Below are 24733 nucleotides of genomic sequence, written 5' to 3' on the forward strand. Positions count from 1 at the left end.
CAATATTAGGTTAATATACCGAAGCTATAGGGCATCATGTGCTTGTATATACTTGCTTGGTATTGAACTTGTTTATACTCCGTGTGAATGGATAGGGATAAGACACAGCGGGTCTCACAGGACATGGTGTACAGCGAACCACTTAACAAAGTAGATAGTAGAGTATACCTCCTACCTTTGGTATACGATTGCATAGCGAAAACAAAAGCTCAATGTCCATATATTTATTGTCTCCCTTCATGTCCTAACATACAGTGGTGTCGTGATACGCCTGCTCTTCAACGTGACTGGCTGTTAGTAAAGCACAAGAGTTCTACATTGTCGAACAACGTCCAGGCACTAGTTCGTTCCTGGATATGCCGCTCACTTCCTGTTCCACAGTCCATTGACATGATGGGCCTTTTTCGCGGCTGAAATACCACGGGCAGAGTTCATACTGAACCACATTCTCTGGCACAAATCCCAAGATTCACGCTGCCCGCGATAATGCCCTGTATTCATTCTTCAGAGACACGTGCTTGGTGTTATCAAACGTAGCTTCATTACGCTCTATTCTCCAAAACACCCCCAACAGCCCTTATCCTTCCTTCCTTCTCACATGCATACGCCATGTTACCACTACCGACTGCCCGCCGACGCAGGCTTCTTCTCCTTAATAGCAGGCAGCTTGAAGCGCTTGCTCACCCCGTTCTTCAGAGCCTTCCAATACCCATAATCAACGTCCTGGTTCCAGGTAAGCAGACCAACCCACGGCTGGACGTTGTAGTGCAAACGGAGGGTGACGTTCTCGGTCGTGGCGAGCTTTCCGGAGGGATGAGTGATTTTGTACTTGTGGCGTTGGTTCTTGAGGACGAGTTTGCCGCTGTTATTCCAAAGTTAGTAAAACATGTAGGTCGACGAAGACGTGCTGCCTAGTTAGGTAAGTGGATATGGTAGTTAGAGAGGCTTACCGGTTAGGATCAATACTCTTCCCGCCCGCGCTCTTGCGCAGCTTCTTCATGGCGACGGGACCAATGTTGGCCAGGTGGTCGGCGCTGGGCGAGGTGATGATGCTATCCCAGATGACGGCCTCATTGGTCGCGTTTGTTGTAGAGTGGTCGGCCGCTGGCCACTCAGCCGTTACGTAGACGAAGACTTGCTTGGTGTTCCATGTGAAGAGCGAGGAGAGGTCGGCATCGAGAGAGAAGTTGATGACGGCGTATTCTTCCTTTTTGCTGGAGTAGTAGTGCGGTCGGCCTCGAACGCTGTTGTGGTTTGGCAGGTGTGGTTAGCGAGTGATATTTACTTGGGGATATACATGGCAGCCTTGCATGACAGTAGACATGGCGAAGTAATGCCAGGCACAGAGGGGAAAGGCTTCACGACTCACACTTGGACACTGGTTGTCTTAAGGGTTCGCACAATAGGCGCCCGTTCTGCGACGAAGTCGGAAGCGGCGATAAAAGCCGCGACTACAAAGGCGACGGTTGTAAAGAAACCAAATACATTTTGTAGTCTCACTACTGATGTATACATGGTGGGCGATAGGTGGATGGTCCCTTGTCTTGAAGCTTGGGGTTCAAGATGCGCTCCGAAGGAGGGGGGGTAGCTAGGGGACCGTTGACGTCGGTGTAAATACAGTTTTTTAGTCCAATTTCACTAGAAGAGTCTCATCGGCAGGTCCAAGTGGTTTCGGCTGGAAAGGTTGACACTGGCGTTGTTGTTGCTGTCACCATCGGTTTTGGCCAGCTTTGAAACTCCAAAGGGCACCTTGACGGACTTGTCGATAAGGCCAGATCGTGATGATGCTACAGTTGGGTTAGGGTTATGCGTTGAAATGGCATTCCGTTCAGGTTGAGACAGCAGCATCCCGTGCTGGGCCGTCCCCAGAACGCACAGACCAAATCGATCCACCGATTTGATGCCCGGCCCTTGGGGTTCTCGGGGTGGAACCACTTTCCCTTTTAGCTTCCCCCGGGACTGACAACCGCAGCCTGTGATGTAACGAACGAACGAACCGGTTGCACCTCACTGACCCAAACCATCTGCAAATCATCACAAAGTCCACCACCCCAACGAGCCAGCGACACGTCAAGAAACCAGAATTATAGCGGACCTACGTACCTCTGCCTCCCCATCCTCCGCTCTGGAATCATTTTGTATCGTGGCATAATCCCAATGAATGCTATGTCCCTAAGCTGCCAAAATGGGTGCGAGCGACTCTAAGCTGGTATTCAAGAAGGGCATCTTCCGCCTCTCTGAAGAACGACACATCCCAGCCGATGACACCTACTGGACATCGGTCAGTATTGCCTAGTCCATTGTCCTCGATACCCAGATGTCTCCTCCGCCCGCCCTCTTGTGTATACCCTCATGACAATGAACCCGTCCTCATCCACATCTGGCGGTAACCGGGGCTAACCGTGTAACTCTCGGGTGTTTGTAGTTCTGGGAATTGCCCGAAACCTCGGAAGATGTCTTCAGCCTCTTTGCCCCCGCCGACGTTCGCCGAACCCGAGACAATGCCTTGGAGAATTTAGAGACGTTGATATTAGCCGTGACATCGCGACTCTTTGTACTCCGTCACCACCCCTCGTTCCCCGATCCCGAGATCGCTCCCGACAGTCATGCTCTCAACTGCATCCGAGTCCTCACCCGCATCCTCCCGTTCCTCTACGAGAAAGAGTCATTGCAGTCCTGGGAGGAGAACTTCTTCTGGGCCCGCCGCCGCAAACGCACCAGGACATCTTTAATAGCCAACGAGGTGCTCTTCGACGAATCGCAAGAAGTCCAACCCAGACCGCCCGAGGAGTTCGAGGACGCAAAGCCGCTAGCTGAGGAGCTTATCGACACCCTTATCGATCTGCTGTTTTTCTCCGACCTTACGGTACCAAGACAGCCGCATGGCAGTCCCAAAGTCAGCTATTCGATATGGCAGAGCGGCGTGGGTTGTGCGACGTCGATACCGACTACCAAAGAACACGAGAGCAACCGATGTGAAATCCTACGGTTGTTACTGACTCTGACGAGTCAAAGCATGTACTTGTCGCCGAGTGTCTTGCCGTTGAAGGGAACCCGGGCCCTTACCCACATCACAACATGCCCAGACAAGCAAGTGGTTCTCTCGGTCTTGTGCTCGCTTCTGAACACGGCAAGTTACCATTTTCGTCCCCACAGGTCACACATACTAACCATGTGCTAGACACTCAAGTATAACCCTGCCACCTGGCGTGTGCCGTACAACACTCTTGTCTTCAAGGATCCCAAACAAATACTCGTCACATATACTCTGCAATTTCTCTTGGTGGTTCTGCTCTATCCCGTCCCAGAGGAGCCAGGAGTTCTGACACCCAAGAACTTCTACCGCCATTTTGCTGGCAGGCTCCATCGGCCCCAAGATTTCCAGTTCATCGTGGATGGCATGACGCGGATACTACACCAACCGCTTCAGGCCAATGCTTCCTATATCCCGGGGGCACAGAACTCAGTTCGGTTCGCTCCCGAGACCATCATGCTGTTCTGGGAACTGACCCAGTGCAATAAACGCTTCCGCTCTTTCATGATCGACACTGAACGGGCACACGACTTTGTAATTTTTGTCCTATTCTATGCACTCGAATACAAGGGCGACGCTTCGAAGCAGGGCGTGGTGAGGATGTGTGCTTTCCTGCTCCAGACTCTCAGCGCAGAGAAGAACTTCGGCATTAACCTGAACAAAATGTTCGAGGCTCAAGAGACGCTGCCCCCGGCTATTCGGATCACTGGCTTCAGGGGAACCTATGCAGACTTCCTAATTCAAGTAGGTTTCTCCAAGCACAACTCGAGATATCTGATTCTAACGGCTGCTAGTCTATTTATAATCTCATCACCAAGAGTCAGGGGAAGCTTACCGTCATCTATCCAGCTCTCCTTGCTGTTATTAATAACATATCTGCTTACCTCGAGGGACTCAGCGGATCTACCTGCAACAGACTCATTCAGCTCTACAACTCGATGTCATCCCCTTCGTTCCTTATGGCGAATGAGACTAATCACAACCTACTAAGATCATTGTTGGAGTCCATCAATGCTATTGTAGAGCATCAGTATAAGAGTAAGCCACACCATCGCTGGGATCCTAGTTGACATATGTTCTGACCATTTCCCACAGAGAATCCCCACTTCATATACAGCATTATTAGGAATAGAAAGCGATTCGAAGCCCTGCGCTCTTTCACATTGGAGAGTGGCCAGGAGGAGATAGAGAGACGTAACCGAAGAAAGAAGGAGGCTGCTGCCTCGAATGACCCATTGGAGACCAACTCAACGAGAAGCTCCTTGGATAGCCTAAGGAGCCCCACAGCGTCTGTCACGCGGGTCCCTACGCTTCATGATGTTCCCGAGGATGGAGCATTCGCGGTTGGTGACGATGATGATGATAGCGATGATGAGCAAAGGCCTACTCCGTCTCCTTCAAGCCACAGCGAGAATCCGTCCCGTGCATCATCTGTAGAACCCCATGCGGATGGCAGTGATGTACCAAGACAGCTTCGAGGCATGTCGGAAAAGGCTAGGGGCAAGATGCCGGCAGAACCACGTTTCTCTCGGCAAAACAGCACAACCAGTTTGGGCGGCTACTCCATATCTGGCCAGTCTCAGACCGGGGCCTTTGAGCCAACGGCTGAATGGATTGATAGCTGGCTCCCAGAGCTGCCGCTTCATACCATCTTGACGCTGATCAATCAGCTCACGGCGCTACTGCCTCGTCAATCCATTGCTACAGATTCGCCCACGCCGGCAGTTTTACAGAGGATCCAGGAAATCCAACTTGTTGGGGTGGATGCCTCGCCTGTACGAGTTCACATGTTTGAATGGTCGCCAATGGCGCTGGGATGGTACGAGTCCCTGCTTTGGGGGTTCGTCTTTGCCAGCGAAATGCAGGTGGCCAGAGGCACTGTGGGCATCTGGAACACGACCAATATCAAGCTCTTCCATGTGCAACAGACGGCAGCACAAGGCCCTTCGCTGACTTCCCCACGCGGAGCCGTGGATGCGGTTGGAAGCAACATTGTATCTCGCATCGGAGCTATCAACCTCCGGGGAGCTGCAGGTTCAGCTGTTCCTCCTGGAGGAGCCCAGGCCCCGCGACGTAGCGGCTAGAAGAATCTGTGATGATGGGTTTCAGCTTGGCTGCTTGGTTTGTTGGCTGTTGAGTCTGATTTCTTGATGGGGAAAGGGGGGGACACCAATCACAGTCATTGGTTTTCTTTGTGGCTGAGGTCCCATTGGGGCGACAAGAAGACCGGCTTCGTATGTGGCGGCGATCAATTACACTACAAGTGAGCGGTCCTGCTCTGCCTGCTTGTGTCGTTGGGTAACATGCCTGAGGATGGTGCATGGGAGGATGTGATAGGAAGGAGGGTTTCAAGAACATGGTTCTGCAAAGGACTGGAATAATCAATGGGCGGACAATGAGTCCCAGGGAGGCCGCCCACATATCTGCTCTCGACCAGTTGTGGCGAGTGCAGTTGATAGAGCAACTACAGGAATACATAGCAGACAAAATAATGAGCTTCAAGATCATCCCCAAGCCACATCGTTGGCCCATTGCTCTATCGAGGAGAGTGGCGAGTGCGTACGACGGACGCCTTTCTTACATGGAGTGTCATATAGCATAAGAAATACAGTATTAGTGGTATCAATTGGGCAGGTGGTGGTGGGTTACACACACCTTACCTCGCTTACACGCGATGCGATATACTTCGGGATTCGGTGATGATGGCAGAAAAGGCAGTGAGATGTCGTCGCTTTGAACCTCATCTAAAGCCTCAAGATGATGTCAAAGCCGTAATGTGACCTGTACCGCGGTTCCTTTATGCTTGGCTCACTCACGACCTTTCCTAGCTTTCGTAGTCGAGGTACGTGGTGTTTGTCTCTCCGCACAATCTTCAATGTTCTCTGGTGGGACAGAACCCCAAATCTCCCCCGCAGGCACAAGCGAGACAGCCAAGTTCGAATGACACACTCCCATTGTTGCATCCCATGGTCGAAATCGTCGAATCGTCGGTTTGGTGAGTTTGGTCGGTCGGTCGGTCGGTCGGACCCTTGGTTGATCAATTTCCCGTTCGAAACCTCGCAGGGGTATGGCAGGGACGCCAATGTAGGGATCTTAATTCAAAGGACTCGTCAGCACCGCCACTGTTTCATGACTTCCAAGGCATGGCTTGTGTGGCTGCTGCCGCGGCAAATTGAAGAACTGGCGAATGGAAAGTGCGAAAAGGACCAGCTCTAGCCACAGACAGTTGAGAGTGAGACGGGTTGGGATCGCCAGGGTTGCGGCTTTGTTGCGCGCGTCAAGTTCAACGGCTCGTGGGGATGACGATGGGCAATAAACGACGACAGACAGTTTGGACGACGGATTGGTTGAAAGGAAACTATGTTCATTGCCAACCGCCCCGAAACGTAACGACGTCTTGGTAGGTGTGTACGCAGCCGGGTCCCGGAAATCACACAGAATTGCATGTGCATGTGGATATGTATGCGACCTTGACGAGCAAGTCCTTTCCTTTTTTTCTTCCTTTCGGTCTTCTTTCACTTGGATTTGGAGATGATTTGACAATCTGTTTTCGAGACCCTCTTTCTCTTTTCTTTCTGTCTCCTCTTTCTTCTCTTCTCTCGGCCCTCCTCTCGCATTGCAGGCTTGTGACCTTGGTCACTACACTACCTACCCCCCTCCCCCCCCACCAAGCCATTCAAACAGGCCCAACCCCCCCTGGGCCCTACCTAGTCCGACCCCTTAAATGTGAACTACGGTATCATTGGCGATATGGCGCGCATTCGCTGCCGTCCTTTCATTGCACCTAGTGTACCGCCAGATGACAGATCCTGGGTTCCCTTCGTAGGGTTTCCTCCGACCGAACGGCTAGGGGCCCAAGCCAAGCCAAGGGAAAGCAAAGCAAATGGAAGGCGCGCGCGTTTCGGCAACCGTTAAGTTTTGCGGTTGTGCAGAAAAAAAAAAGAAAAGAGAGAGAAAGTTCGTGATGCGATAGGTAACACAGATGAGTCCATGAAGGACCGGGGGGGGGGGGGGAAAGAACAAGCAGTTGAGAAACCGAGGAAACCCATTCCAGAAAAAAACACAAGAGAGACTAAAACGAAAATAGCTATAACCCGACAACTGAACAAGCATACACTCAGCATCTGCATACCTACCTACATACAGCAGACAGAATGCGGGTACACTGCGTACCCGAGGGAAGTACACTAGAATGGCTTGGAACAAAAACGGTATACTGCGGGAATCCAATCTACATGGTCGTATTAGTCGACCCTGCATAAGCACAGCAAAAAGTTAGGTACTTTTTTCTCTTGGCCTGCTTCCCAGATGGCCTGATAAAGGTGCGCCAACGGCTTTTACGGCTTTTTTTGAGCGAAGTCCTCCGCATGCAGGTCCTGAAATTCTATACTTATAAACGGGGGAGGGGGTGTGTCTTTGCGCCTTCGGTTGTTCTCTTCTCTCAAGGTTACCGACCGTACCTCTTACTCTTACCTACTTTACCTGACCCCCTCCCTACCTCTCTTTTTAGTTTTCTCCAGCCCAGACCCATATCCCCATCTGGCGGCTGAGTATCCTTTTTCGTTCTGTTATTTCTTTTTTCTTTTCCTCTCTCTTCCCTTTCTCACATGTATGCATATTCTCGTTGAGGGACCGCCGCATGCCGACTAGGTGGTGCTGAACCTTTCAACTCTTCCTTTTGTTTTATTAACTTGTGGACTCTCTCGAACGATTTCTCGACTGTCGTTTTCGATAATACATATTTTCACATATATAATTTACTACTAACCATAGCCATCTTCTCACCATCTCAGCGACATCTTTGGACACGCCCTAAGAAACTCCTTGAAAGCGAGAAATAATAGAGCTGGATCAACAATGGCGGATCCAAGCAGTGATGTCCAGGTGGCCCCTGGTGAGGAAGTGAAGCCTTATAAGATTCATGTGAGTACACATAACTTCAACTTGTGTTTACGCTGAGACACATGGCTAATACGAGATTGTTAGATCCCTACCAAGCACCTTGACCTCACCAAACAGAAGTTGGAGCTTACTCGTCTTCCTCACGAGGGCTCTGGTTCGGGCAACAAGTCTCAAGACTGGTGGGAGCCCAAGCCGATCGTGGAACCGCTCATTGATTTTTGGTATGAACAACACATCAAACAGGATACTCGAACTCGAAGTAGAGGCATCAGGACACCAGACTAACAGGTATATCCGGAATAGGCTTGAGAGATACTCCTGGCGCGAAGCAGAAAGCACGCTCAACAGCACCCTCCCCCAGTTCCGCACCACCATCACCCTCCCGAACCTCGACAACGCCGCCCTCCGAGTGCACTTCATCCACGCCCGCTCTCCTCATCCTGACGCTGTGCCTCTCCTCCTGATCCCTCCGTTTCCCTTCACCAACCTCTCCCTGGGACACCTCATCAAGCCCCTCACAGATCCCGATGCGGCATCAGAAGATCAGAGGCAGCAGGCTTTCCACCTCATCATCCCCTCCCTCCCCGGCCTCGGCCTAAGCGACGCCCTCCCAGCCAACATCTCGCCCATCCCCGCCTCTGCCACCATTTTCGATACTCTGATGCACCGCCTCGGCTACGCCCAGTACCTCGTCACTGGTTCCGGACCGGGCCACCTGTCTCCCGCTACGATCGATTTCCGAGTGGTCAACAGGCTGGCCACACACCACGTCGACTCGTGTGTGGGCGCGCACCTGATCGCTCCACCCCTCAAAGCGCCGACAAGAAAGGAACAGGGTACCGGGGCGTGGGTCAAGTGGAAGGTGGCCAAGATGTTGAAGAAGGAGAAGTGGGGGTATGAGGCGGGTGATTGGGGGATTTTGGCGCAGGACAACAACGGCAACGGCAATGGGGGAAAGACGAAGGAAGGAACAAGGAAAAAGATGGGGTTGAACACTCTTGGTGGCGACGGCGGTCTGGCTGAGGACCCCAACACACTTGCTTACGCGCTATGCGACTCGCCCACTGGCATGCTCGTCTTCGTGCTCAGGGGTTTGCGCGCCATGGGGTTGGATGAAGCAGCCTTGTCTTCGCCGCTCTTCACGCATGAGAAGATCATCACGCTGACGAATATGTTGTGGTTACCCGGTCCGGAAACGGCCATGAGGTACTGGGCGCATTGCGCTGCGTATCCTGAGGACGATGGTGGGAAGTCAGCCAAGCTGGGCAAAAAGCCCAAGGTCGCGATAACGGTCTTCACTGGCACCGGCAACACCGGCAAATCCCCAGTAGCACCGGAAACGACAGAAGCGACGGCAGCAGCAGGAGCTTCAACCGACACCCTCCCCGCTCTCAACAAACAAGTCCCCTTGTCCCGCTCCGAAGCTGCTGCCCGCTCGGCTGAGAAGCACACCTACGTCTGCCCGGCATGGGGCAACTCCGTCTACGACGTTCTGTATCAAGAGCGCGCCTCAGGGTACGCTGACGGTTTGCTAGCGTTCACGCGGCCAGAGATCATCGTCTCCGGCGTTAGGGGACTGGCGAATGAAGTGCTGGCACGGGAACCGCGACTACTAAAAGCCAAGTCTCAGAACCAACAACAGAAACAGGCCACAAATGAACACCCACCGCAACCACAACCGACAGCTGTCGGTGGTTCCTCCCTAACTTCCTTCCCATCCCCTTCGTCACCAAAAACGAATCACGGCCCCGCCGCCGCCGGGCCTGTGTCTTCTCCCGTTCCCCTAGACAAAATCGGTGTCGTACCCGCTTCTCCCGTCGACGAGCCCTCCAGCGGCGGCGGCGGGCTCAAAAAGCCGCCCTCGGTAGTGGTAGCCCTCACCCCCGGAACCACCACGATCCCCGAAGAAGAAGCGGAAGATGATGGTAGCGATAAACAAAAGGAAGGAGAAGAAGAAGAAAAGAACCGAGGTAGATCGACGAAACCGGAGAAGGGCAAGGCGATTGCTGCCATGTCCAAGGTGCCGCCGCCGCTGCCGCCTACAGGCAACAATAATCCTAATTTGCTGAATCTGCCGACGAGGAATCAGTCGGAGGGCGAGAGTCCGGATACGTTGGTTAATACGCCGAGTCCGTCGCCTAGTTCTTAGGGAGGTGAGCGGAAAATGAGGGAGAGAGGGCGGGTAAAAGGGAAAAGGGGAAGCTACTTCTAATGATGTGTGATTTGGATTTGATTTGAGGAGAGGAGAGGAACTTTGCTTGGATGTTTTCTCTTCTGATAAGCGGATGTTTTTGGGACACCCATTTTGCTTTGTTAACCTTTTTTTTCCCTCTCTGATCCGTTTATTTTTGAGAGCTCAAATGATACCATGGGGAAAAGTAACAATTGGAGGAATTGAAGTTGAAGAGCAGCAGCAGCAGCAGAATTCAGATACAGATGAATGAATACCCAAAAACCTGTACTACCTACCAACCATTTTACAGACAGCGATGCAATGTGAAATGATCCGTACTACTCACTCTACCATGAGCCTTTGAGTACTGTGTGAGGCCTTGTCACGCCCTCATAATCATGATCGGAATGTCAAAGACTGAATCGAATACTTCTAGGGCTGGAAGAAAAAAACAAATGGGTATCTTGGATCAGTAGTAGTTCTCTTCTCGCTAAGAAAATGCGCCCCAAAACGGAAAACCCCATATTTTGCCTGATTTTGAATATGACCCCGCGGCTTATGTGAGAACAAAGCCATGCAACGTAAAGATCATTCTCAGCGTCCAGTCCATAGCTAACATACAAGAACCTTATACAGAAGGGAAGAAGAAAACTCCTCGACAAAGACGAAGCAAGAAACCGCCTTGGTGGTGCTGGTGGTCACAGAATCACAGACTCTGCTGCATCACGCTGCTGCTCGGCGACCTCCTTCCCTTCTCAAAAAGCCACTTGTTAGTCAACGCAACACTCGATACATTCGACCGCTTTCCCGACGCCGGGGTCGGCGTGGCCGGACCCTCTCCACCAAACACGCTGCTGCCCGTGCTAGATCCAAATGCGCTACTGCTGATGCTAGACAAGAAGGGGTTGTTGCCCGCAGTGCTGGCGCCGAGCGGGCTAGGAACGTTCACCGCGGACTGCCTGTTTCCCTGCATGGCCTTCTGGAAAAGAGGGCTGACGGGCGAGGGCGAGTACGGCTGCGCGTTGAGGGTTCTTCCCGGGCTACCGTTGTTGGCGGCCGACAGCGCAGCAGAGCCTCCAGTCTTCATGCTAGCCGGCATTCCTGCCATCGATGGCGTCCTGGAGTACTTGGGAGGTGTGCTGATGGAGGGTCCTCCTGGGGTCGCTTTCGTGATCGACGGCAGCCCGAGGAGCTTCCTCTGGGAAGGCGTCAGGGGGATGTCGGAGAGGTCATCGGCTGGGCGGAAAAGCGGCAGGAGTGCCACGACGATGTTGAAGAGAGGGACCAGGAGAACGGCGGCGTAGATCCAGCTGCTGGAGCTCTTGGAACTCAGGGTGAGGCTAATACAGATAAGTGTTAGCATATTTGGTACCATTGCTTGCTTGTTTGCCTCCAGATGAGGAAGGGACAGTGTGAGGAGAGAGACAACATACAAGTCCACGCGAGAGTAAGGGTGAAAAACCGTCCGCAGACCCTCGATGACGAAGAGGGCCAAAGAGTTGTATGCGATCTGCCTCACGTTCCTTTCGCCAAAGACAGTCCTGCTTCGCCGCTTCGTTATCTCGGCCAGTCGAGGATGCCTCCAGTTGCCGGGACTCGCTTTGACCGTGGCGGCGGGGGCGGTTTGCTTGACCGGAGTCAGGACATTTCGGGTCACGGTCGTCGCCATGGCAGGCTTAATGAATCAGGTTGTTGTATGGCTGAGATCGTGAAGGGGTCGAAAGATTTGGATGATGTACTGGATGGTCCGAGGACGCGCTTCGGTCTCAATGTGGTCGATAATGCTATTAGTATCGTCACTGGTCTTGTCGATGATGTTGTGCTTTTTGCGCCCGTACTGCAGCTGATCGGTCAAGCTGCTTTTGAGAGCTGTAAGTCGTTCTCGCTGATGGTAATGGTTAATAGTAGATGAATATTTGGCCGTAGCCGTGGGCGCATGCGGATGTTGAGCTTGTCAATGGCTGGGTTCTAGGCGTTCTTCTGGTGTCGTCAGTCGCAAGTCAAAGAACTGACGCTCGAGTCGCGCGCCGCGATAAAGTCAACACTGGGTGGGACTTCGCAAATGCCAGTGGCGGCTTGGCAAAGTGAAGCTCCCAAGCAGGTTCCGAACAGGCTCGGCAGGCAAAGGGCCAAAGCTTGTTGCCGGCCAATTGCCGGACCTACATGGCAGCCAAAATGCTGTCTTGGGTTAGGGTTGTGCATGGACCATCTCCGCTCGATCATCCACTATCTCAACGACACAGTCGAGTGCTTAACAACAACATTATGGGCTTGTCGACACTTCACTCATTCACCTGCAAAATACGTATTGATTTGTGCCGGAGTGAGCCTGTCATATACATATACTTCATGAAAGCAGGGCTCCAGCATATTTGTACCGGAGCCTTGCTTTTCCACCAGAGCAACCGCATTCTCCTGAAACCCAGTGAATCGTCCTTTATTAGCTAATATGTTCATGTACCAAGTGCAATGGTGAGCTCCCGTCTTCCGTCAACAGACCTCCATTCTTGAAGCTCTCATCCTAGAGTGACGCTTGCTTGAAGCAGTATTTATTTTGAAGGTTTGGTGCAGGACACCTTTGTTATGTTCATTGGTATCTCCTCTGATTGCCCAGAACGGCATATCACACTGACTCGGGCACAACAGTCTACCGCAGCACATACCTTTGTATTTGGAGATCTGGAAATTCGAGTCGCCCGCTGCAGTATGATTTCCCATCAATCAGGTCCAGCTCGAGCGAGAGTGTCGCAGCTTAATGTTTGGCAGTCATGGCCGGCATATCGAAATCACCGGAATCGTTGATATGGGTGCCCGTCGATCGACATCATCGCAGTAGCACTTATAGTATGCTGCTTTGTCCTCATTCGTCGTCCGGCTCAGTTTCGACTTCATCCGTCTTGTCCCTATTTCCATGTCAGCAAAAGATATCGTCGAGTTGTCCCGGTAATTGGCCCCGTGACTGGCCCGGTTAATGCCAGACGCAATCTGAAAGACGGGACAGCCGTTGATGGTAGCGACGCCCAACCCGTTCGATCGTTTTTGAACTCGAACCAATTTACAACCGTTCTTTAAGAATAAATTGCGGACACACTCTTATAATCCGGGGCCCCGCCATTCCAAGGATTACCGATCTTTCAAGCCGCCTGACAGACCGTGGACACCGCAGCCCATTCGTCTCAAGTGATGGTGGAAACCGGGGTATGGTGCTATTCATTTGTATGTGGCTTCTGACTTGCTCGGGACTTAGGGACTCGGTGCAATTCTCGGATGGACAAACTACCTCCGTCGGTAAAGGGTGCCATATTTCACGTATGGTGAAAGCGAGACTTCTTGAAGGGGATATAAATATGAAGTCGTGAGGGCAGCTTTACGATGGAAGTGTCTCCAAAGAGCAAGGCAGATAATCTCCAATAGGCACTGCTCGACTCGATAAACTTCACAATGAAGATCTCACTGCTATCTCTCATCACGTACGGGCTGGCAGTGGATGCACATGCCATCTTCCAGGTAAGCATGGACAAGGCACTCCCTCTTCCGAGAAACGGGACGTAGGATTGACAAGTGGGCTTGTAGAAACTCTCGGTCAACGGCAAAGACAACGGTCAGCTCACGGGCATCCGCGCACCGGGAAACAACAATCCCGTTCAGGATGTGAGCAGCAGCAACATGGCATGCGGAGCTTCTGGCACCAAGTCCCAGACCGTGATAAACGTCGCACCGGGCGACCGATTGGGGGCTTTCTGGGGACATGTTATTGGCGGCCCCCAGTTTCCAAATGATCAGGACAATCCAATCGCGAAGTCCCACAAGGGACCTGTTATCGCCTATCTTGCTAAAGTCAACGACAACGCGGCATCGGCCAGTTCGACCGGCCAACAGTGGTTCAAGATTTGGCAGGATGGCTTCGAAACCAGTAGCCGGAAATGGGGTGTCGATAACATGCTCCAAAACAACGGCTGGACTTACTTCAATCTGCCCAATTGCATCGCGCCTGGACAATATCTCTTGCGCGTGGAGATCATTGCCTTGCATTCGGCGAAGAACTCAGGCCAGGCCCAGTTCTACCAGTCGTGTGCTCAGATCAACGTTTCTGGGTCCGGCTCCTACACGCCTTCGTCGACCGTGAGCTTCCCCGGTGCCTATAAGTCGAACGATCCGGGCATCCTGATCAACATTTACGGTAAGCTGGGTCAGCCTGATATGGACGGCAAGCCGTACACCGTCCCCGGGCCGGCACCGATTACGTGCTGAATGGGGTCGTTTTCCGGGCTAAACCAAAGTGATGGAGATTTCCCCCCTAGCGCATTTCGGGCGTGGAGGTTTTGTACTGTGAAAGCGAACAGGTGTGGAGGTTGGCTCGGAGACGGAAATTCGATGGATGAGAGCGTTCGGATGGTGCGTTTGAGCATCGACGCTGGTAGGATTCGGATGGGATTGGCTTCGATGTGCCTGCTGTTGCTCTTAGCGATAAGCCCTGTATGATATTTTTGATTATCAAGGGAAAAGGAACCGCTGTATAGCAGCGCGTCGTCCACCACACATCCTTAATAAACAGTGGGAAATCTGTGTGTTCCTGACACCTTCGAGGTTCAATGTTGAGGGGTGTCCACCTGCTCGTGGGATGCCGGCAGTTCCTGAGTTGGAGTGCCCTTGGCCGTCATTCTGGCTTCTCTCAGTGGCTGCCTGGTGGCTGCACTCTGCTTCCAAGGTACTTCTCGAAGCCAGCAAGCTGCAGCCAAAAAAGGGGTACCGCATGGAAGGCTCGGAAGAGAAAAAGCTTGAAGGAACCGCGGCAGCGCGGCATCCACACGGCTCGGAACATGACTGGACGCATTGCTCTGCATCGTCGCATGGAGTCATGCACGGTATGTGGAGTTAACCGGGAATAATAGTGCAACACCTGTGGCTCTTCTGTGGCCCCCAACTATCAGTCGTCACCGCTCGTGGGCACTCTTCGTGGGCTCGGCAAGATAAGCAGAAATCTCGAGGGCGAGCTTGGCTCGAGCACAGGCACCCTGGTCTTTCTTAGGCATCTTCGGTATCTCGGAGCAAGTTTTTGTTCAAGTCGAACCCTCGACAACCTTTCTTTTCATGTGGTTTTTCTGACGTTCCTGCGCGGTTCCTGACCTCTTCCTGGCCCAGTGCCAAATGGTGCGTGCGCAGCTGAGAGTCGAAGAACCGCACCAAAAGTTCTGTCGAGAGAGCCCGCAAAGTGGCCGCGAGCGTGCGCGTGGAAACGGCAAAGCTCTGCGGCTGCTCTTCACCGACCAACTGACCATTGCGACACTGTGACCAATGGACAAGTCCTGTGTCTTCCAAGATGAAGAATGCGACTGGAGCCCTGGTAAATTGACGTTCCACTCTGGGCCACTTTCCCAAAGCCTGCTGGTCCGAGCTTATAGCTGGGGTGCTTCGTCCAAGTCGTCACCCCACTACGATATGCTGGTGCTGTTACCACAAAGAAACAGCTCATCAGTCAGATCGTGACGCCAGGACGACTTCCTCCTGCCTTTCCCCCATGCTCATGGTGTTGGACTCAGCTGTCTCGCTAGTCTCGACCTCGGTGGTGATCTCCTCCAACTATTCCCCAGCCGGGGTAAAATGAAGCGAACAATGATAAAAGAGGAATGGTCCCCATCCAAGACTTGATTGCCGAGGCGGTTAAACTTGGCCTATCACCAAGATTTTTGTAGTGGTGAAAATGCCTTTTCCCATTCCTCGTTCCCTCTTTGCGGCATCGTGAAGTAGTAGATGCTGCCAGGTCAGCAATTACATAAAGCATTGAATAATCCTTCATCAGGGTCTCTAGACATGCGGTCTGCGTCCGATTATTCAGGGTTCCTCTAGCTATGCACAACTTATGCAAAGGCAGACCCTAAAGCCTTTTTCGTTGCGCCGCTCCGATGGTTCCTACGCGGTAGGCAGAACGGTACCTGAAGAACTGTGGATTCTTCTCGACCGCCTTGTCTGTGTGGAGGCTCTACTGATCGAACGGATGTGGTTGGCGCCGCGAGTCGTGCTTCGTTCGTGCTTTTGGGTGGTGTATGTAATAAAGGTTTTTTTTTCTTCCGTTGCAAATCGCCATGATTGCACGGTGATTCTCGGTCCAAAGTTCTCCACCGGGTGCCCCCTGCCCCTACCAAGGTGAGCTAGGGCAGCGGCAAGAAGCAGGTACGACCGGAGCGCAACTGAATCCACTCCGCTTGTGTCGGCAACGAACGCCGCAATGGCACCGCTAGGTCGTGCTCGCTGTCGAATGGGACCTGGGCGGAATGACGGAGATCGCTGGCCCAGACTCCTACACTACCTAGTCAGAGGGGAAGAGGCCAGGGGGTCTCTTTTTTGACCGAAAAGGCTGGACAGACGCTGTTGTGTGCCTAATGTCAAAGTTGCTGTTAGTAAGGCTAGAGGTATTCGCAGGGGAGCAAAATCAGAGGGGACGGGACGAAGAGAACCACCAAGCTGTCAGCAAGGCAGAGCTTTTGCAGGGAATGGCCGGGGCTGGGGGAGCGAGGTCAGGTCGATCGGACTTTGGTGTAGCGGTGGTTGGAAGTCCCGCCGTCTTGTCGTGTCGTTCTGAACGGTCAGGCCCGCATGGGATGGGGTACCGTAAATTCGCGCACTGAAGTGAGGGATGCGCCCTGCAACAGCCAGGCTCGACGAGTCGACCCGGTGGCCATCTCTCAAGCTTTGGCCAACCTCCCGAGTCCCGCACCTAGAGCTTCTGCTGACCACCGTGCCATGCACAGTTGCAGAGCGCCTTCGCACTGACACAACTTTTCCTGCCCGGTCGGGCGCGCTGGTATCGTGGGCCGTGGGATGGACTTCGGCACGCCGTAACCTGCCAGGAATCGCTGCAGTCTGGACACAATACGCACCCCCCAAAGGAACTGAGAGAAAAAGCCCCACTTTGTTTCTCTCTTTTCATCCCGTCTGCCCCCTCGCATTCACGCGCCGATTCTTTCTTTTCTCTCCTCAACCTCACTTGACAGCAATCATCAGACAGGAGACTTCCGCCCTAGCCCGCTATACCGTCGGTTCTGCATCGTCCTGTGTTGTTCGCCAGTTCTTCTACTCTTATCATATAATTCGACCCTACGGCCCTTCATCCATCCCGTACCGTTCTCATCAAGCTTGAAGCTTCGCCCTTGTCGATTCGTTTCAGTTTAGCGAAACGCAGGATCAAATAATACCTATTACACCTCAGCTCTTTGTCGAGTTTTCTCAATCCGTAAGCCTTCCCGTTCCCTGAGCTCCTGTTGGTTTTCTCTTCCCATATCACCGTCACCGTCACCGTCTATATGGTCGACCTACCTACGTGGACGCCATGTGCACCATGATGCTTTTGCATCGCGCGCTTTTCCCTTGATTCCATCACCCACTCCCCAGCAAAGTTAAGCACGGCGGCACCAGCACAAACCGCTAGCGTGGCCATCAGCAGACAAACATGGCACTTCGGGTTGCGAGGAGAGGGAATTGTTTTTTTCCTCTCCTTCGGCCGCTCCGGATCTTCGCTATTGCAATTTGCTATGGTTCCGTTGGATGGAGGATGATGACGGGTGCCAAGTGCCATTTGCCAATTGGCGTCTGCGATTGGCGAGGTCCACGATCACCGCATCACCACGCGATACCCACTTCGCACCCCATTATTCTCATCGGACCTACCGGCCTTTGATCGGGCTTGTGTCGGCCTATGGGTCCCGTCTGACCGCCTTTGCATACCATACCCCACTCTTCAACTTTCTTTCCCACAATACTCTGCTCGGCATCGCCATTCAGCTTCACCTAGACAAACTTGCTAACATCGCCTTGCTCATTCAGACATCACAAAATGCCTGCCATTCAGCGCTCCGTTGTCGTCCGCGACACCCTCAACCTCATCGCCAAGCGCAGCAACTGGGCTGCCCGCGAGCCTGGTGTCATTGTCGTCTTCTGCATCTGCTTCATCGTCATTGTCGGCCTCGTCGCTCTGTTCATCCACAAGCAGATCGCTGCCCGCCGTGAGCGCAAGACCCAGTTTTAAGCTACCTACACAAACTCAACAAGTTTGCTGAACCCACCCCTCTCCCACTTCACGCGAGCACATGTCCGGCCACAATGAAGAGATGAAGAAAGGATGAGGGATGTTAATGAAATCGTTATGATTTGGACCTTCGGGAGAGGGGTGGAATGTATGTGGAAATGAATTTGGGAGGGTTCGTCGGATTGATTGGGTGTTTTGGACGGGGAGGTAACCCCTACTATTTACTACGGGCTTCCCCATGAGCTTACTCTGGCTGCAAAAGTGGAAGAAGGGAGTGCTGTTTCAAGGCGCGGTCATGGAGACTGGGAAGAAGGGTCCCTCGGATTCATCATTTCGTTTTCACCGACACACACACACACCACCATCCACCGATACCGATATTGGTCGTTCCCCAGCCGTTGCTTGTTGGGCTACAACCTTTTATTACTATTCTCCCCCTCGGTATTCGATTCTTTTGCGGTTTTTGGAAGGGCATGGGATAACACGGCCAACACGGAAATGGTTAATCTCTGCAAGAGGGCCATTTCTAATCGAACCTTGAGCGGTTCAATGGCGACTTCCCTTTGGACTTGTGGACTGCAGCTTCAAAGAACATTGGGATATCGCCATCGCCAAGGTCGGAGCGAGGGAAAGGTGGACGTTGTTGGGGGACCCTGAACGCCTTTTTACCACTGCTGCAGCCTACTATAAGCTCCTTCTATACTTCTTCAGTCATCCCTTAATATTATTGATACCTAGTTTGTCTACTCACAACCTTGTGGTTTTTGCGTCTTTGTGTGATTTTACTGCTCGGGTGTCTTCATTTCATCTCATTGCAGCCATGAGATATCAGTAAATACTGTTGCCATCAATTGTTGCGAAGTTGTCAACTGTCATGGTAAAGTTGTTCACCATTTCTTATGATAGGGCCGCTAGCACGTGTCTTGCACTACCATGTATATGGATGCTCAAACTCGCTTGCATTTAAGAGCAAAAGTCAGTCTTCTCCAAGTGTATCAAACCATTCGCCGGCTGTTTCACACATATCTTGCTGTTAGCATATCATCACTTCCAGCTCCGGGTTGCAGGCGCTCTCAGATGAGCACATAAGAAATACAACACCATCACTTACCGGGACGAACTGCCTCAACCTCACCCCCGCCTGTCTAAACACCGCCGCTGTCTCCCCATCCATACTATACCCCTGGCTATACACCACCTCGCTGATCCCCACCTGCGCAATCTTGATGCTGCACGTCAGACACGGGCAAGTATCGCAGTACAAGACGGCGCCCTCTCTCACCCTCTCCCGCCCGGCTTCCAATAGTGCATTCTCCTCCGCATGCATGCACAAACACGTCGAAAGCCCCTGCCCGGACCCCTGGCCCTCATTGCACCGCCCGCACCCGCCCTCGCCGCAGTTGATCAGTCCCCTCGGCGTACCGTTGTACCCCGTGCTGATGACGCGCTTGTCGCGGACCACGACGCAGCCAACCCGCCGCTTCATGCAGTTGGACCGCTGCGCGGCCAGCGAGGCGAGCGCCATGAAGTATGAGTCCCACGAGGGCCGCAGGCGGTCTGGGTTGAGCAGGTCGAGGTTGCCCAGCGTGGCGTAGAGGTGCGCAAGCGAGGGTGAGGTGTTGAGGAGCCGGACGGTGGCGCGCGACATCAGTGGTAGCCGGCCGGTTTGCGGGAGGAAGAGTTGCGTGTCGTTGAGGTGGGCGAAGGATTCAAAGGTTAATGGGTTTTCTTCTTCTTCCTCGTCGTCTTCGGCCTCGGCTTCGGCCTGGAGAGCGGCACCGCCGGCGGAGGAGGAGGTGGATTGCTTGTTGTTTCGGTGACGCTGTTGTCTCTTTTCTTCGCGCTCACGGAAACGGCGCCATCGGACGGTAAGGGGGGCATCGACGCTGATGAGCAGGAAGAAAGGTCGGCGGATGTACATGTCGAGGATCCCCTCGGTGGGGATGTCGGTCGTTACCCATCTTTCGCGCCAGTGTTTGGTGATGAAGTCGAGGAGATCGTCGGCGGAGGAGAAGACGTGGCCCTTGGAGCGGGCGGAGGTTGAAGTCTGCGAAGGGGTGGTGATGTAGGCGGGCAGAAGTTTGCGGACTAAACCGTTGACGTGGTCATTGGGGGATTCGCCATTGACGATATCATCAATGGTCTTGGTTGTGTGCTCTAGCGAGACGCGTGTAAAGCCATGGTGCTCGACGAGATATTGAGCAATGGTGCTCTTGCCGGCGCAAATACCTGTTGACAATGTGTAAGTGACTCAACTAGGTAGTAGATGGAAAGGTAAGAGAGGGGTTGATGTACTGCCGCAGATGCCGATGAACATGGCCAGTCTTCCTTCTAGATTTCTGCTTGAACAGGTTTAATGAGAATCGAGTAACTACTGCAACTATTTCATTAATCTGAGACAAATTCTTGTACGACAGTTCAACTATTTACTGATGGAGTCGATTCATGGGACTGTCGTTAACCTGACAAGACGCGTCGGGGAGGCTCTGAAACGCGTTTAGTGGATGCAGCCGCTACCAGGGCACCGAGGATCTGCCGGCGGGGTATTCCACCCATCGTGCATGCTGGGAGTGGGTTGCTGCTCCCGTCTTGGCTGCTCTTGGGTGTTGGTCGGGTGAGCCCTGTGCCAGATGAAGACTGCGGGGCACAGCTGCCTTGAGTGCTTCAGTTCTGCCCGCCGGGAAAGAGTCACAAGCAAGGCAGCCTTAGACAAAGACATTCCAACCCATCTTCCACCCCGTTCACTGGAAACTTATTCACGCAAGCGCACTGCATCAAAGAAGGCATTACTAAACGCACTCATCTACACAGCTTTCAGCAGTTTCGAGCAAGTTTGGTTCTCTAATACCATCGACACCCACTCGGTTCCTATATCGGAGAAGCGGTCCTGAGTGCACATTGGCGGCGTATATAGTCCGGTGACAAGGGATCGGGTCATAGGGAAGACAGCAGATGACGCAGAACTGCTGACCAACGCCCACGTTCTTGTGAACCCGTCTTCTTCGTTCATCCTGCAGCTTCCCTCCGGAGACGAGACTGCTGTCCCTGTTGTCGCAAAAAGATCGCATCAATAAGCTCTGAGCTGTACGCGCTAGCTAACTAAGGCTTCTTCGACCGCTACTTCTTGGGATAGAAACAGCATATCAACGAACATAAGGAGAGTCGTTACATCCATTATCAGTAGTTTCCAACATCCAAACTTTCTAAGGGCATCGCGGCCAGCTGTGCGCCCTCTCAGCCATGGACCTCAAGTTTGCGACATTCTCCTCGGAGATCGAGCTGCCCTTCTATTCGGCCCTCTTTTCATCCAAACTCGACCATGACAAGCTCGACTCTTCAGCCCGCCCCGTGTTGGGTCTATACGAACCTCGCTCGCAGGCGAACCCAGAGGCCAGCACTAGGATGCAGATCTTGGGAAGTGCCCTGACAAGCGACCAGTAAGTTCCCAAGCACACATTGCTTTTATACTTTACGAACCAAAGCCTGATGATAGGGACGAAAGCGGACCTTTGGGCATGACTCGAGCCGAGGGATACATTAAGAACGTGAACACGATCGAGGAGTTCAAAAACACGGACAAGAATGCAATGATCAAGAAGGCGGGCGAGCAGGTTCGTATCCCAGTAGCTTCACTTGGGTCACGCCAGTGCTTGCGCTTGAACAACAACAAAAGTTTGCTAATGGGTGGGTAACAGATCTGGGATGCTATTCAAGATGGGACGATATACTCTTGTCCATCGCTACTTGCCTCTTTCCGAATCCTCTCATACGCCGACCTGAAGAAGTACAGGTTTACCTACTGGTTCGCATTTCCAGCCCTACACTCGGAGCCGCAGTGGAAGCGAACAGAACCGATCGGCCGACTGAACTCAGACGAAAGCACCGCCCTGGTCGAGCGCATCGGGACATGGCGATACATGGTCGATAGAAGAGAGCATGGATTCTTTCTAGCAAAGAAAGTGCGAGGCGAGGCCTCAGGCCCCAGATCTTCTCTTGATGATCCCGGGGTCGATATTGGATACCGTTGGGATATTGGATCTCTCAGAGACTTCGAGACTGGTTTCTTCAACGATGCGGCGGAAGAGGATAGATACGTTGCTTTCGTGGACCCATCCAACTATCCCGAATACCCTTCGTGGCCTCTCCGCAATCTTCTCATCCTCGTCCGACAGAGGTATCGCCTGAACAAGGTCCAGATTCTTTGCTACCGCGACACGCAGCCTAGGAGACACGAAGCACGGAGCATCATCTTGCCATTGGCTATGGACCAAGTCGGTGATGTGGAGTTGAAGAGTATGCCCAAGGTCACCGGTTGGGAGAGGAACGGAAATGGCGATCTTAGACCACGGGTCGCGAATCTGGCAGAGTACATGGATCCTACTCGACTAGCAGATCAGGCAGTGGACTTGAACTTAAAGCTGATGAAGTGGCGGCTCGCGCCAAACCTTGACCTGGATACGATCAAGAACACCAAGTGCTTGCTGCTGGGCGCTGGTACACTGGGCAGCTATGTCTCGAGAAACCTGCTTGGGTGGGGAGTTCGCAAGATTACATTTATCGATTATGGGAGCGTATCCTTTTCGAATCCAGTACGGCAGCCGCTCTTCAAGTTTGAAGATTGTCACAACGGGGGCAAACCAAAGGCTATCCAAGCTGCCGAGGCTCTCAGAGAAATCTATCCAGGAGTTGACGTAGAGGGATATGCACTCTCTGTCCCAATGTTGGATCATCCGATCCACAACGAGGCAAAGACCAAGGCAGAATTTGATAAGCTGAAGGAGCTGATCGATTCACACGATGCGATTTTCCTCCTTATGGATACGCGCGAGTCCCGATGGCTGCCCACGCTGATGGGCAAAGCCGCGAACAAGATCGTGATGAATGCGGCGCTCGGATTCGACACATACGTTGTTATGCGACATGGTGCAAAGCCGTTGGACGACAGTGAAGATACTCTTGGATGCTACTTCTGTAACGATGTAGTGGTTGCTGCCGATGTAAGTATTGCCCGACCGACTTGCTCACAACGAACTGGGAAAGAAAGCTTACCAATTCTACCAATACAGTCCATGAAAGACCAAACGCTCGATCAGCAATGTACCGTCACCCGTCCCGGCGTGGCAGCAATCGCTTCCGCCCTCCTCGTCGAGCTCCTCACCAGCATCCTCCAGCACCCACTCAAGCAGCACGCGCCCGCGCCCATCTCGGCCGGCACCGGCTCCGCCGTCTCTTACGAGCGCGATCCCCACGACCATCCCCTCGGTCTCGTCCCGCATCAAGTCCGTGGTTTCCTGTCCAACTTCCAGAACATGATCATTCGTGGCAAGTCATACCCTCAGTGCAGTGCCTGCAGCAAACCCGTTCTCGACGCGTACAGGGAGGGCGGATGGGACTTTGTTAAGACGGCGCTGGCTAGCCGCGATTACGTGGCTGAGCTGAGCGGACTGGCTGAGGTGCAGCGGTTGGCGGAGAAGGCGGCTGCGGAGATGCAGTGGAGTGAGGATGAGGAGGGGATGGGTGAGGAGGAAGGCGAGGGAGAGTTGATTTGATCCGGCTTTTTGGATGGGTAGGGCTCTTTCGGGGTGATAGAGTTTGAGTGTGTTGGACCGAGGGAATAGAGAATATCGCAAGAGGTATCAGACCATGTCTGATTCTTGCGCTGGTGGCGGGATTCCGTGACTGTTTTCAGATGGGAAATTACGAGGGGGCCAGTTGCCGAGGAGTCAACTGGGGCTTCAACGCTCGAGGTTGTCGTTTATGTGCATCATGACAAGAAAGAGAAGGGGGTTATAGGTTTGTTTCCTGTTCATCCTTTTGGCGTTTTAGGTGTGTAGTAATTGGGTGTTGTTAGTCCTTTGGCTGTAAATGAGTTGAACCAAACCAGGATCTACCCTTGAACTTTGGTGATTTCAAGTCGTGTTATGATCATTGGCAACCAAGTGCTTGCATGAATGATATGTTTCACATAGAGACAACCTGTTGCAACCCCCACAACCACCATGCTTCCTCACATCACAATATAACGCATGCTGCAAAAAGGAAACGAAATACATTCCTCTCCAAATCTATCAAATCGACGCTGATTAGAGGTGTAGTAGGTACGGTTTCAGACATTACAAGTATTACCCAGCATTGCACTGCTTGGACACTCAATTCATTCCAGAGACATCACGATATCTGAACAGGAGTGCTTGCTTTCAAGAGGGTATCAAATTCCGTCTCAATCCTATTATAGTCCTCCTCCGTCGATGATCTCGACATCTCCAAATGACAAAACAAATGACATGATAAGCTCCCACAACTCCTGCAACAGAACAAAGCAGAGATACAACAACGAAGGCAACGACACAAATTCCAACACCAGTCAGGTAACATCCCCATCTTCCAATGCCATCCATCCAGCCAACCAACCAACATCCCATCATGAGTGAGTCAACACCAGCGCCGAGCGGCACCGACAGCACAACCGGTACCGATACGGAATACGGCAACCACCATCATGGCCAGGCCGACCGACAACCACGGTGCATGTATGAGACCAATGTCGATGAAAGGATTCATAAGCAGAAAGACAGACACAGAGAGAGAGAGAGAGGGTGTA

At 52.7% G+C, this 24733-nt stretch overlaps 8 protein-coding genes across 8 annotated transcripts; 5 read left to right on the forward strand and 3 right to left on the reverse strand.

The window, feature by feature from the left end:
- Positions 1–431: 431 nt before the first annotated feature.
- Positions 432–1798, reverse strand: SMAC4_06533 (uncharacterized protein). Its single transcript, XM_066090470.1, has 3 exons — positions 1370–1798; positions 951–1244; positions 432–862 (listed from the first exon to the last, which is right to left on the reverse strand). Exons 1-3 carry the CDS (start codon positions 1513–1515, stop codon positions 619–621), a joined length of 684 nt encoding a protein of 227 aa, XP_065946074.1. The 5' UTR covers positions 1516–1798; the 3' UTR covers positions 432–618.
- Positions 1799–1954: 156 nt separating this feature from the next.
- SMAC4_06534 (uncharacterized protein) lies at positions 1955–5942 on the forward strand. The gene is made up of 5 exons (XM_066090471.1): positions 1955–2281; positions 2426–3130; positions 3182–3778; positions 3829–4072; positions 4130–5942. Exons 1-5 carry the CDS (start codon positions 2186–2188, stop codon positions 5116–5118), a joined length of 2631 nt encoding a protein of 876 aa, XP_065946075.1. The 5' UTR covers positions 1955–2185; the 3' UTR covers positions 5119–5942.
- A 1702-nt stretch (positions 5943–7644) lies between these two features.
- On the forward strand, positions 7645–10383 carry SMAC4_06535 (uncharacterized protein). The gene is made up of 3 exons (XM_003345932.2): positions 7645–7957; positions 8021–8157; positions 8225–10383. The coding sequence occupies exons 1-3, from the start codon at positions 7892–7894 to the stop codon at positions 10083–10085; spliced, it is 2064 nt and encodes a 687-aa protein (XP_003345980.1). The 5' UTR covers positions 7645–7891; the 3' UTR covers positions 10086–10383.
- An 86-nt stretch (positions 10384–10469) lies between these two features.
- Positions 10470–12091, reverse strand: SMAC4_06536 (uncharacterized protein). The gene is made up of 2 exons (XM_003345933.2): positions 11543–12091; positions 10470–11449 (listed from the first exon to the last, which is right to left on the reverse strand). Exons 1-2 carry the CDS (start codon positions 11776–11778, stop codon positions 10816–10818), a joined length of 870 nt encoding a protein of 289 aa, XP_003345981.1. The 5' UTR covers positions 11779–12091; the 3' UTR covers positions 10470–10815.
- Positions 12092–12359: 268 nt separating this feature from the next.
- On the forward strand, positions 12360–14796 carry SMAC4_06537 (uncharacterized protein). The gene is made up of 2 exons (XM_003345934.2): positions 12360–13616; positions 13683–14796. The coding sequence occupies exons 1-2, from the start codon at positions 13551–13553 to the stop codon at positions 14358–14360; spliced, it is 744 nt and encodes a 247-aa protein (XP_003345982.1). The 5' UTR covers positions 12360–13550; the 3' UTR covers positions 14361–14796.
- A 3144-nt stretch (positions 14797–17940) lies between these two features.
- SMAC4_12118 (uncharacterized protein) lies at positions 17941–18132 on the forward strand (the record flags this gene model as incomplete). The annotated part of the gene is made up of 1 exon (XM_003345935.1): positions 17941–18132. The coding sequence occupies one exon, from the start codon at positions 17941–17943 to the stop codon at positions 18130–18132; it is 192 nt and encodes a 63-aa protein (XP_003345983.1).
- An 882-nt stretch (positions 18133–19014) lies between these two features.
- On the reverse strand, positions 19015–20624 carry SMAC4_06538 (uncharacterized protein). Its single transcript, XM_066090472.1, has 3 exons — positions 20428–20624; positions 19244–20361; positions 19015–19143 (listed from the first exon to the last, which is right to left on the reverse strand). Exons 1-3 carry the CDS (start codon positions 20447–20449, stop codon positions 19096–19098), a joined length of 1188 nt encoding a protein of 395 aa, XP_065946076.1. The 5' UTR covers positions 20450–20624; the 3' UTR covers positions 19015–19095.
- Positions 20625–20643: 19 nt separating this feature from the next.
- On the forward strand, positions 20644–24044 carry SMAC4_06539 (uncharacterized protein). Its single transcript, XM_003345937.2, has 4 exons — positions 20644–21569; positions 21626–21743; positions 21828–23129; positions 23199–24044. The coding sequence occupies exons 1-4, from the start codon at positions 21373–21375 to the stop codon at positions 23679–23681; spliced, it is 2100 nt and encodes a 699-aa protein (XP_003345985.1). The 5' UTR covers positions 20644–21372; the 3' UTR covers positions 23682–24044.
- Positions 24045–24733: the final 689 nt, after the last annotated feature.

This window comes from Sordaria macrospora, chromosome 2 (assembly GCF_033870435.1).
Source record: "Sordaria macrospora chromosome 2, complete sequence".
NCBI classification, from domain to species: Eukaryota; Fungi; Ascomycota; class Sordariomycetes; order Sordariales; family Sordariaceae; genus Sordaria; species Sordaria macrospora.